Here is an 11252-nt window from a genome sequence, read left to right on the forward strand (position 1 = left end):
TGCTAACACCTTACAGATCAGAGTTTCCACCATACTGCTAATACCTTACAGATCAGAGTTTCCACCATACTGCTAACACCTTACGGATCAGAGTTTCCACCATACTGCTAACAGACATAGAAGGAGAAGTGGATGAGAGCAAGTTGTGACGGGTTATTGTACAGACATACATTACAAACATAGGTTTGTGTCCCAAATGGCATCCTATATTCATATCTACTGCACTACTTTTGACCATATTCCCTATATAGTGCACTAGGGAATATGGTGATATAGAGTGCCAAATCGTTTTATGACATCACTTCCTGTCCTGGTCATCAGGGCGACCTGAAGAGTTACCTGCGCAGCTGTCGGGCGGCTGACTCCGTGACCCCTGATCCCCTGACCCTCCAGCGAATGGCGTGTGAGATCGCCTCGGGCCTGCTGCACCTGCACAAACACAACTTCATTCACAGGTGGGTTAGTGGTCACCTTCACAAACACAACTTAATTCACAGGTGGGTTAGTGGACACCTGCACAAACACAACTTCACTAACAGGTGGGTTAGTAGACACCTTCACAAACACAACTTCACTAACAGGTGGGTTAGTGGACACCTTCACAAACACAACTTCATTCACAGGTGGGTTAGTGGACAACTTCACAAACACAACTTCATTCACAGGTGGGTTAGTAGACACCTTCACAAACACAACTTCACTAACAGGTGGGTTAGTGGACACCTTCACAAACACAACTTCATTCACAGGTGGGTTAGTGGACACCTTCACAAACACAACTTCACTAACAGGTGGGTTAGTGGACACCTTCACAAACACAACTTCATTCACAGGTGGGTTAGTGGACACCTGCACAAACACAATTTCCTTACGAACTCGAGTCCTAATGAAAGTCCTAGAACATATCAATCATTCCAGAGCAATATGTTTCTGATATGTTGTAGTGAAGAGTAATGATATAAGAGTAATGATATATATACTGTATGTACGGTAACATACATGTTGTAGTGAAGAGTAATGATATATATACTGTATGTACGGTAACATACATGTTGTAGGGAAGAGTAAGGATATATATACTGTATGTATGGTAACATACATGTTGTAGTGAAGAGTAATGATATATATACTGTATGTATGGTAACATACATGTTGTAGTGAAGAGTAATGATATATATACTGTATGTATGGTAACATACATGTTGTAGTGAAGAGTAATGATATATATACTGTATGTATGGTAACATACATGTTGTAGTGAAGAGTAATGATATATATACTGTATGTATGGTAACATACATGTTGTAGTGAAGAGTAATGATATATATACTGTATGTATGGTAACATACATGTTGTAGTGAAGAGTAATGATATATATACTGTATGTATGGTAACATACATGTTGTAGTGAAGAGTAATGATATATACACTGTATGTATGGTAACATACATGTTGTAGTGAAGAGTAATGATATATATACTGTATGTACGGTAACATACATGTTGTAGTGAAGAGTAATGATATACTGTATGTATGGTAACATACATGTTGTAGTGAAGAGTAATGATATATATACTGTATGTATGGTAACATACATGTTGTAGTGAAGAGTAATGATATATATACTGTATGTATGGTAACATACATGTTGTAGTGAAGAGTAATGATATATACACTGTATGTATGGTAACATACATGTTGTAGGGAAGAGTAATGATATATATACTGTATGTATGGTAACATACATGTTGTAGTGAAGAGTAATGATATATATACTGTATGTATGGTAACATACATGTTGTAGTGAAGAGTAATGATATATATACTGTATGTATGGTAACATACATGTTGTAGTGAAGAGTAATGATATATATACTGTATGTACGGTAACATACATGTTGTAGTGAAGAGTAATGATATATATACTGTATGTATGGTAACATACATGTTGTAGTGAAGAGTAATGATATATATACTGTATGTATGGTAACATACATGTTGTAGGGAAGAGTAATGATATATATACTGTATGTACGGTAACATACATGTTGTAGGGAAGAGTAATGATATATATACTGTATGTATGGTAACATACATGTTGTAGTGAAGAGTAATGATATATATACTGTATGTATGGTAACATACATGTTGTAGTGAAGAGTAATGATATAAGAGTAATGATATATATACTGTATGTACGGTAACATACATGTTGTAGGGAAGAGTAATGATATATATACTGTATGTATGGTAACATACATGTTGTAGTGAAGAGTAAGGATATATATACTGTATGTATGGTAACATACATGTTGTAGGGAAGAGTAATGATATATATACTGTATGTATGGTAACATACATGTTGTAGGGAAGAGTAATGATATATATACTGTATGTATGGTAACATACATGTTGTAGTGAAGAGTAATGATATATATACTGTATGTATGGTAACATACATGTTGTAGGGAAGAGTAATGATATATATACTGTATGTATGGTAACATACATGTTGTAGGGAAGAGTAATGATATATATACTGTATGTATGGTAACATACATGTTGTAGGGAAGAGTAATGATATATATACTGTATGTATGGTAACATACATGTTGTAGTGAAGAGTAATGATATATATACTGTATGTATGGTAACATACATGTTGTAGTGAAGAGTAAGGATATATATACTGTATGTATGGTAACATACATGTTGTAGTGAAGAGTAATGATATACTGTATGTACGGTAACATACATGTTGTAGGGAAGAGTAATGATATATATACTGTATGTATGGTAACATACATGTTGTAGTGAAGAGTAATGATATATACACTGTATGTATGGTAACATACATGTTGTAGTGAAGAGTAATGATATATATACTGTATGTATGGTAACATACATGTTGTAGGGAAGAGTAATGATATATATACTGTATGTACGGTAACATACATGTTGTAGTGAAGAGTAATGATATATATACTGTATGTATGGTAACATACATGTTGTAGGGAAGAGTAATGATATATATACTGTATGTACGGTAACATACATGTTGTAGGGAAGAGTAATGATATATATACTGTATGTATGGTAACATACATGTTGTAGGGAAGAGTAATGATATATATACTGTATGTATGGTAACATACATGTTGTAGTGAAGAGTAAGGATATATATACTGTATGTATGGTAACATACATGTTGTAGTGAAGAGTAATGATATACTGTATGTATGGTAACATACATGTTGTAGGGAAGAGTAATGATATATATACTGTATGTATGGTAACATACATGTTGTAGTGAAGAGTAAGGATATATATACTGTATGTATGGTAACATACATGTTGTAGGGAAGAGTAAGGATATATATACTGTATGTACGGTAACATACATGTTGTAGGGAAGAGTAAGGATATATATACTGTATGTATGGTAACATACATGTTGTAGGGAAGAGTAATGATATATATACTGTATGTATGGTAACATACATGTTGTAGTGAAGAGTAATGATATATATACTGTATGTATGGTAACATACATGTTGTAGTGAAGAGTAATGATATATATACTGTATGTATGGTAACATACATGTTGTAGTGAAGAGTAATGATATATATACTGTATGTACGGTAACATACATGTTGTAGGGAAGAGTAAGGATATATATACTGTATGTATGGTAACATACATGTTGTAGTGAAGAGTAAGGATATATATACTGTATGTATGGTAACATACATGTTGTAGTGAAGAGTAAGGATATATATACTGTATGTATGGTAACATACATGTTGTAGTGAAGAGTAATGATATATATACTGTATGTATGGTAACATACATGTTGTAGTGAAGAGTAATGATATATATACTGTATGTATGGTAACATACATGTTGTAGGGAAGAGTAAGGATATATATACTGTATGTATGGTAACATACATGTTGTAGTGAAGAGTAATGATATATATACTGTATGTATGGTAACATACATGTTGTAGTGAAGAGTAATGATATATATACTGTATGTATGGTAACATACATGTTGTAGTGAAGAGTAATGATATATACACTGTATGTATGGTAACATACATGTTGTAGTGAAGAGTAAGGATATATATACTGTATGTATGGTAACATACATGTTGTAGGGAAGAGTAAGGATATATATACTGTATGTATGGTAACATACATGTTGTAGTGAAGAGTAAGGATATATATACTGTATGTATGGTAACATACATGTTGTAGTGAAGAGTAATGATATATACACTGTATGTATGGTAACATACATGTTGTAGTGAAGAGTAATGATATATACACTGTATGTATGGTAACATACATGTTGTAGTGAAGAGTAATGATATATACACTGTATGTATGGTAACATACATGTTGTAGTGAAGAGTAATGATATATACACTGTATGTATGGTAACATACATGTTGTAGGGACATAAAACCGATAGAGGGAACTGAATCCAGATGATCTGGAGGATGTTGAAGGGTCTGGTCTCACTCTGACACATCCCACCCTAGATACAACTGGGACTGTGCAGCTGGTCTGTCTCCAAATTAACATGATATTGAGGATATTATGTACAATCTGTTCCTAATTACCTTACCTGTTTAAATAAAATGTTAAATAAAAATATGGAAATATGGAAGGATATGACTGAAGCTGTGTTGCTCTGGCTCCCCCTGCTGGTCTGTCCCGGTAACAACATCCTGGTGCTGCCTGAGTGACTCTCACCAACTCCAGCATCAGTGATTTTGTTGCCGGGGGGAACCCCTCTCTCCTTGTTACCATGGTAGCAGCCAATCATGTGCTGAGGAGCTGATGATAGGTAGAGTTAAGATCAACAAAATCTCGATGCCTGTGTAGTATAGCTACAGAGAAATCCACGTAGCTACTTGTGCAGTCATACCAGTGAATTACACCCGTACTTTATGCTATTGAGCGGTAAATGTTGTGAAGCATCATGTTTTCCTGTGGTACAATACATTCAATAGCAATGATTGAATGGTTTATTGTGATACGATATTACTGCAGTCAGAGTATTACATATGGTTTAGTCTGGTCTGGTGACTGGGTGGCAGGTAGCCTAGCAGTTAAGAGCGTCGGGTCCAGTAACTGAAAGGTTTGCTGGTTTGAATCTCTGAGCAGACGAGGTGAAAAATCTGACAATGTGCCCTTGAGCAAGGTACTTAACCCTAAATGCTGCTGTAAGTCTCTCTGGATAACAGCGTCTGCTAAATGGCTATAATGTAATGTAATGTAATGTGATGAACTGTTCCTCCCTCTCCTCTTTACAGTGACCTGGCCTTAAGGAACTGCCTTCTGACCTCGGAGAGGACAGTAAAGATAGGAGACTATGGCCTCTCACACAGCAGATACAAGGTGAGACTACAGTATTAACCAGTCTTGGTGAGTCTACAGTAATAAACCAGTCTTGATGAGTCTACAGTAATAAACCAGTCTTGGTGAGTCTACAGTAATAAACCAGTCTTGATGAGTCTACAGTAATAAACCAGTCTTGATGAGTCTACAGTAATAAACAAGTCTTGATGAGTCTACAGTAATAAACCAGTCTTGGTGAGTCTACAGTAATAAACCAGTCTTGGTGAATCTACAGTAATTAACCAGTCTTGGTGAGTCTACAGTAATAAACCAGCCTTGGTGAGTCTACAGTAATAAACCAGTATTGGTGAATCTACAGTAATAAACCAGTCTTGGTGAGTCTACAGTAATAAACCAGTCTTGGTGAATCTACAGTAATTAACCAGTCTTGGTGAATCTACAGTAATAAACCAGTCTTGGTGAATCTACAGTAATAAACCAGTCTTGGTGAATCTACAGTAATTAACCAGCCTTGGTGAGTCTACAGTAATAAACCAGTCTTGGTGAATCTACAGTAATTAACCAGTCTTGGTGAGTCTACAGTTATAAACCAGCCTTGGTGAGTCTACAGTAATAAACCAGTATTGGTGAATCTACAGTAATAAACCAGTCTTGGTGAGTCTACAGTAATAAATCAGTATTGGTGAATCTACAGTAATAAACCAGTCTTGGTGAGTCTACAGTAATAAACCAGTCTTGGTGAATCTACAGTAATAAACCAGTCTTGGTGAGTCTACAGTAATAAACCAGTCTTGATGAGTCTACAGTAATAAACCAGTCTTGATGAGTCTACAGTAATAAACAAGTCTTGATGAGTCTACAGTAATAAACCAGTCTTGGTGAGTCTACAGTAATAAACCAGTCTTGGTGAATCTACAGTAATTAACCAGTCTTGGTGAGTCTACAGTAATAAACCAGCCTTGGTGAGTCTACAGTAATAAACCAGTATTGGTGAATCTACAGTAATAAACCAGTCTTGGTGAGTCTACAGTAATAAACCAGTCTTGGTGAATCTACAGTAATTAACCAGTCTTGGTGAATCTACAGTAATAAACCAGTCTTGGTGAATCTACAGTAATAAACCAGTCTTGGTGAATCTACAGTAATAAACCAGTCTTGGTTAATCTACAGTAATTAACCAGTCTTGGTGAATCTACAGTAATAAACCAGTCTTGGTGAATCTACAGTAATTAACCAGTCTTGGTGAATCTACAGTAATTAACCAGCCTTGGTTATATTGTATGATGTATTTTTCTACATACTGAATAGGGGGTGGGACAGAAGAATAGTTTCCATTGTAACAGACAGACGATAAAGTAGTATTTCCATCTAATGATTCTGCTCTATTCTACTCTGTAGGATGACTACTTTGTGACTCCAGACCAGATCTGGGTGCCGCTGCGTTGGATCGCCCCAGAGCTCATAGACGAGGTGCATGGTAACCTACTAGTGGTGGACCAGACTAAGGACAGCAACGTCTGGTGAGAAGGGGGGAGGGGTCAGGGGTTCAAGGGTGTAGGAATGAATGGTGTCAGCACCATACACTATGGTTGACTCAGCCCCTAAGGTCAACAATACAGCTCTTCAACCTAACCTAGCCTGATCCCAGATTTGACTTATGGTGTTATTGATACAACTCTTCAACCACAGCTTGCCTGGTCCCAGATTTGACTTATGGTGTTATTGATACAACTCTTCAACCACAGCTAGCCTGGTCCCAGATTTGATTTATGGTGTTATTGATACAACTCTTCAACCAAACCTAGCCTGGTCCCTGATTTGACTTATAGTGTTATTGATACAACTCTTCAACCAAACCTAGCCTGGTCCCAGATCAGTTTGTGCTCTTTCCAACTCCATAGCTCATTGTCAATCCAGATGTGACATGACAATGAGTGACGAGCAGTTGTCATGACAGCACAAACACACTGGGACTAAATAAAGTCTAATTAAAGCCTGCTACAACTGATCAAACCTCTATTGAATAGAGCTCAGTGTTTTCCCTGCCGAAGAGAAACCCTGGGATCTGGTGTCCAGAGTTTTTCCTAGTCAGGCCACATGGTCACCTATGAAGTTCCTCATCGGAAGACGTTTCTTCATGGGTTTGTCTCTGTTCTAGGTCTCTGGGAGTGACTATCTGAAGACGTTACTTCATGGTTTGTCGCCGTTCTAGGTCTCTGGGAGTGACTATCTGAAGACGTTACTTCATGGGTTTGTCTCTGTTCTAGGTCTCTGGGAGTGACTATCTGAAGACGTTACTTCATGGGTTTGTCTCTGTTCTAGGTCTCTGGGAGTGACTATCTGAAGACGTTTCTTAATGGGTTTGTCTCTGTTCTAGGTCTCTGGGAGTGACTATCTGAAGATGTTACTTCATGGGTTTGTCTCTGTTCTAGGTCTCTGGGAGTGACTATCTGAAGACGTTACTTCATGGGTTTGTCTCTGTTCTAGGTCTCTGGGAGTGACTATCTGAAGACGTTTCTTAATGGGTTTGTCTCTGTTCTAGGTCTCTGGGAGTGACTATCTGAAGACGTTTCTTCATGGGTTTGTCTCCGTTCTAGGTCTCTGGGAGTGACTATCTGAAGACGTTTCTTAATGGGTTTGTCTCTGTTCTAGGTCTCTGGGAGTGACTATCTGAAGACGTTACTTCATGGGTTTGTCTCTGTTCTAGGTCTCTGGGAGTGACTATCTGAAGATGTTACTTCATGGGTTTGTCTCTGTTCTAGGTCTCTGGGAGTGACTATCTGAAGACGTTACTTCATGGGTTTGTCTCCGTTCTAGGTCTCTGGGAGTGACTATCTGAAGACGTTACTTTGTGGGTTTGTCTCTGTTCTAGGTCTCTGGGAGTGACTATCTGAAGACGTTACTTCATGGGTTTGTCTCCGTTCTAGGTCTCTGGGAGTGACTATCTGAAGACGTTACTTCATGGGTTTGTCTCTGTTCTAGGTCTCTGGGAGTGACTATCTGGGAGTTGTTTGAGTTGGGGAACCAGCCGTACAGACACTACACTGACAGACAGGTCCTGACCTACGCTGTGAAGGAACAGCAGCTCAAACTAACCAGGCCCCGGCTCAAAGTACCCCTGGCTGAGCGCTGGTGAGTACATACACACACACAAACACACACGCGCGTGCACACATACACACACAAATGCATAAATGCACTAATGCGCACACGGGCGCCTACACAGGATACACCACAATCCTTTGGTCTGTAACCAATCATTAGTACTCCCTATCCTCATATTAACCAATCAATGCCTTTTATACTGGCGCACGAACCAACCATTAGTCTTCTTCTCCTGACATGGGTTGAAATCAATACCTTATTAACCTGGCTATGAGCCTCTCATTTGGTCAGCACCATATAATACATATTTCTGGCATCTCACACATACAGTACACAACACCTACAGTGGGGAGAACAAGTATTTGATACACTGCCGATTTTGCAGGTTTTCCTACTTACAAAGCATGTAGAGGTCTGTTATCATAGGTATACTTCAACTGTGAGAGATGGAATCTAAAACAAAAATCCAGAAAATCACATTGTGTGATTTTTAAGTAATTCATTTGCATTTTATTGCATGACATAAGTATTTGATACATCAGAAAAGCAGAACTTAATATTTGGTACAGAAACCTTTGTTTGCAATAACAGAGATCATATGTTTCCTGTAGTTCTTGACCAGGTTTGCATACACTGCAGCAGGGATTTTGGCCCACTCCTCCATACAGACCTTCTCCAGATCCTTCATGTTTTGGGGCTGTCGCTGGGCAATACGGACTTTCAGCTCCCGCCAAAGATTTTCTATTGGGTTCAGGTCTGGAGACTGGCTAGGCCACTCAGGGACCTTGAGATGCTTCTTACGGAGCCACTCCTTAGTTGCCCTGGCTGTGTGTTTCGGGTCGTTGTCATGCTGGAAGATTCAGCCACGACCCATCTTCAATGCTCTTACTGAGGGAAGGAGGTTGTTGGCCAAGATCTCGCGAGACATGGCCCCATCCATCCTCCCCTCAATACGGTGCAGTAGTCTTGTCCCCTTTGCAGAAAAGCATCCCCAAATAATGATGTTTCCTCCTCCATGCTTCATGGTTGGGATGGTGTTCTTGGGGTTGTACTCATCCTTCTTCTTCCCCCAAACACGGCGAGTGGAGTTTAGACCAAAAAGCTCTATTTTTGTCTCATCAGACCACATGACCTTCTCCTATTCCTCCTCTGGATCATCCAGATGGTCATTGGCAAACTTCAGACGGGCCTGGACATGCACTGGCTTGAGCACGGGGACCTTGCGTGCGATGCAGGATTTTAATCTATGACGGCGTAGTGTGTTACTAATGGTTTTCTTTGAGACTGTGGTCCCAGCTCTCTTCAGGTCATTGACCAGGTCCTGCTGTGTAGTTCTGGGCTGATCCCTCACCTTCCTCATGATCATTGATGCCCCACGAGGTGAGATCTTGCATGGAGCACCAGACTGAGGGTGATTGACCGTCATCTTGAACTTCTTCCGTTTTCGAATAATTGCGCCAACAGTTGTTGCCTTCTCACCAAGCTGCTTGCCTATTGTCCTGTTGCCCATCCCAGCCTTGTGCAGGTCTATAATTTTATCCCTGATGTCCTTACACAGCTCCCTGGTCTTGGCCATTGTGGAGAGGTTGGAGTCTGTTTGATTGAGTGTGTGGACAGGTGTCTTTTATACAGGTAACAAGTTCAAACAGGTGCAGTTAATACAGGTAATGAGTGGAGAACAGGAGGACTTCTTAAAGAAAAACTAACAGGTCTGTGAGAGCCGGAATTCATACTGGTTGGTAGGTAATCAAATACTTATGTCATGCAATAAAATGCAAATTAATTACTTAAAAATCATACAATGTGACTTTCTGGATTTTAGATTACGTCTCTCACAGTTGAAGTGTACCTATGTAAAAAATTACAGACCTCTACATGCTTTGTAAGTAGGAAAACCTGCAAAATGTCAGTGTATCAAATACTTGTTCTCCCCACTGTATGTATTCATCCTTCTCTGGATGTCTGGCAAATAGTGTTCCTTTTATCAAGCATGTTACTCATTTAAACAACCTGCGGATTTAACGCTGACACACACAGACACATACCTTCCTATATGCTGACCAATCTTTCCAATCACAGTTTCTGTATCTGGCTTGTATATATTCTTGTCAGATTGTAAGACTGGCGGCCAGAAACAGCTGACGAAGGACTTCCTCATCATATTGCTGTTTTCTAAATCAATTCCATGGTAGCTGCCTCATTTCAGTGTGATACAGCAATTTTTCATAATAAATGGACTATTGATGAACCTCCAGAATTACAGAGTAACACTTCTTCATCCCTTCCCCAACCCTCTGCTCTCCCTCCCTCCCTCCCTCCCTCCCTCCCTCCCTCCCTCCCTCCCTCCCTCCCTCCCTCCCTCCCTCCCTCTGTCGCTCCCTCCCTCCCTCCGCTATCGCTCCCTCTGTCTCTCTATCTACCTCCCTCCCTCTGTCTGTCTGTCGCTCCCTCCGCCTGTCTCTCCCTCTCCCTGTCTGTCTGTCCCTCCCTCTGTCTGTCGCTCCCTCCCCCCTCTTTCTCTCTCTCCCCCTCTCTCTCTGTTGCTCCCTCCCTCCCTCCCTCCCTCCCTCCCTCCCTCCCTCCCTCCCTCTGTCTGTCGCTCCCTCCCACTCTCCCTCTCTCTCTCTCCCTCTGTCTGTTGCTCCCTCCCTCCGCTGTCGCTCCCTCTGTCTCTATCTGCCTCCCTCCCTACCTTTGCCTGTTGCTCCCTTCCTCTGTCTGTCTCCCCCTCCCTCTGGCCCTCCCTTTCTCTCTCTTTCTCTCCCTCCTCCCCTCCT

The 11252-nt window shown here is 39.9% G+C and overlaps 1 protein-coding gene across 3 annotated transcripts in view; it reads left to right on the top strand.

Moving 5' to 3' along the window:
• The window catches only part of LOC110485323 (serine/threonine-protein kinase LMTK1), an 89462-nt gene that overhangs the window by 64037 nt on the left and 14173 nt on the right, over positions 1–11252 (top strand). For all 3 annotated transcript variants that reach the window (XM_036941912.1, XM_036941913.1, XM_036941914.1), the window contains 4 exons: positions 322–455; positions 5325–5409; positions 6769–6890; positions 8353–8502. In XM_036941912.1, coding sequence (XP_036797807.1) covers positions 322–455; positions 5325–5409; positions 6769–6890; positions 8353–8502 — 491 coding nt within the window. The remainder of the gene's footprint in view (positions 1–321; positions 456–5324; positions 5410–6768; positions 6891–8352; positions 8503–11252) is intronic.

Source organism: Oncorhynchus mykiss, chromosome 13 (genome assembly GCF_013265735.2).
Source record: "Oncorhynchus mykiss isolate Arlee chromosome 13, USDA_OmykA_1.1, whole genome shotgun sequence".
Taxonomy (NCBI): domain Eukaryota; kingdom Metazoa; phylum Chordata; class Actinopteri; order Salmoniformes; family Salmonidae; genus Oncorhynchus; species Oncorhynchus mykiss.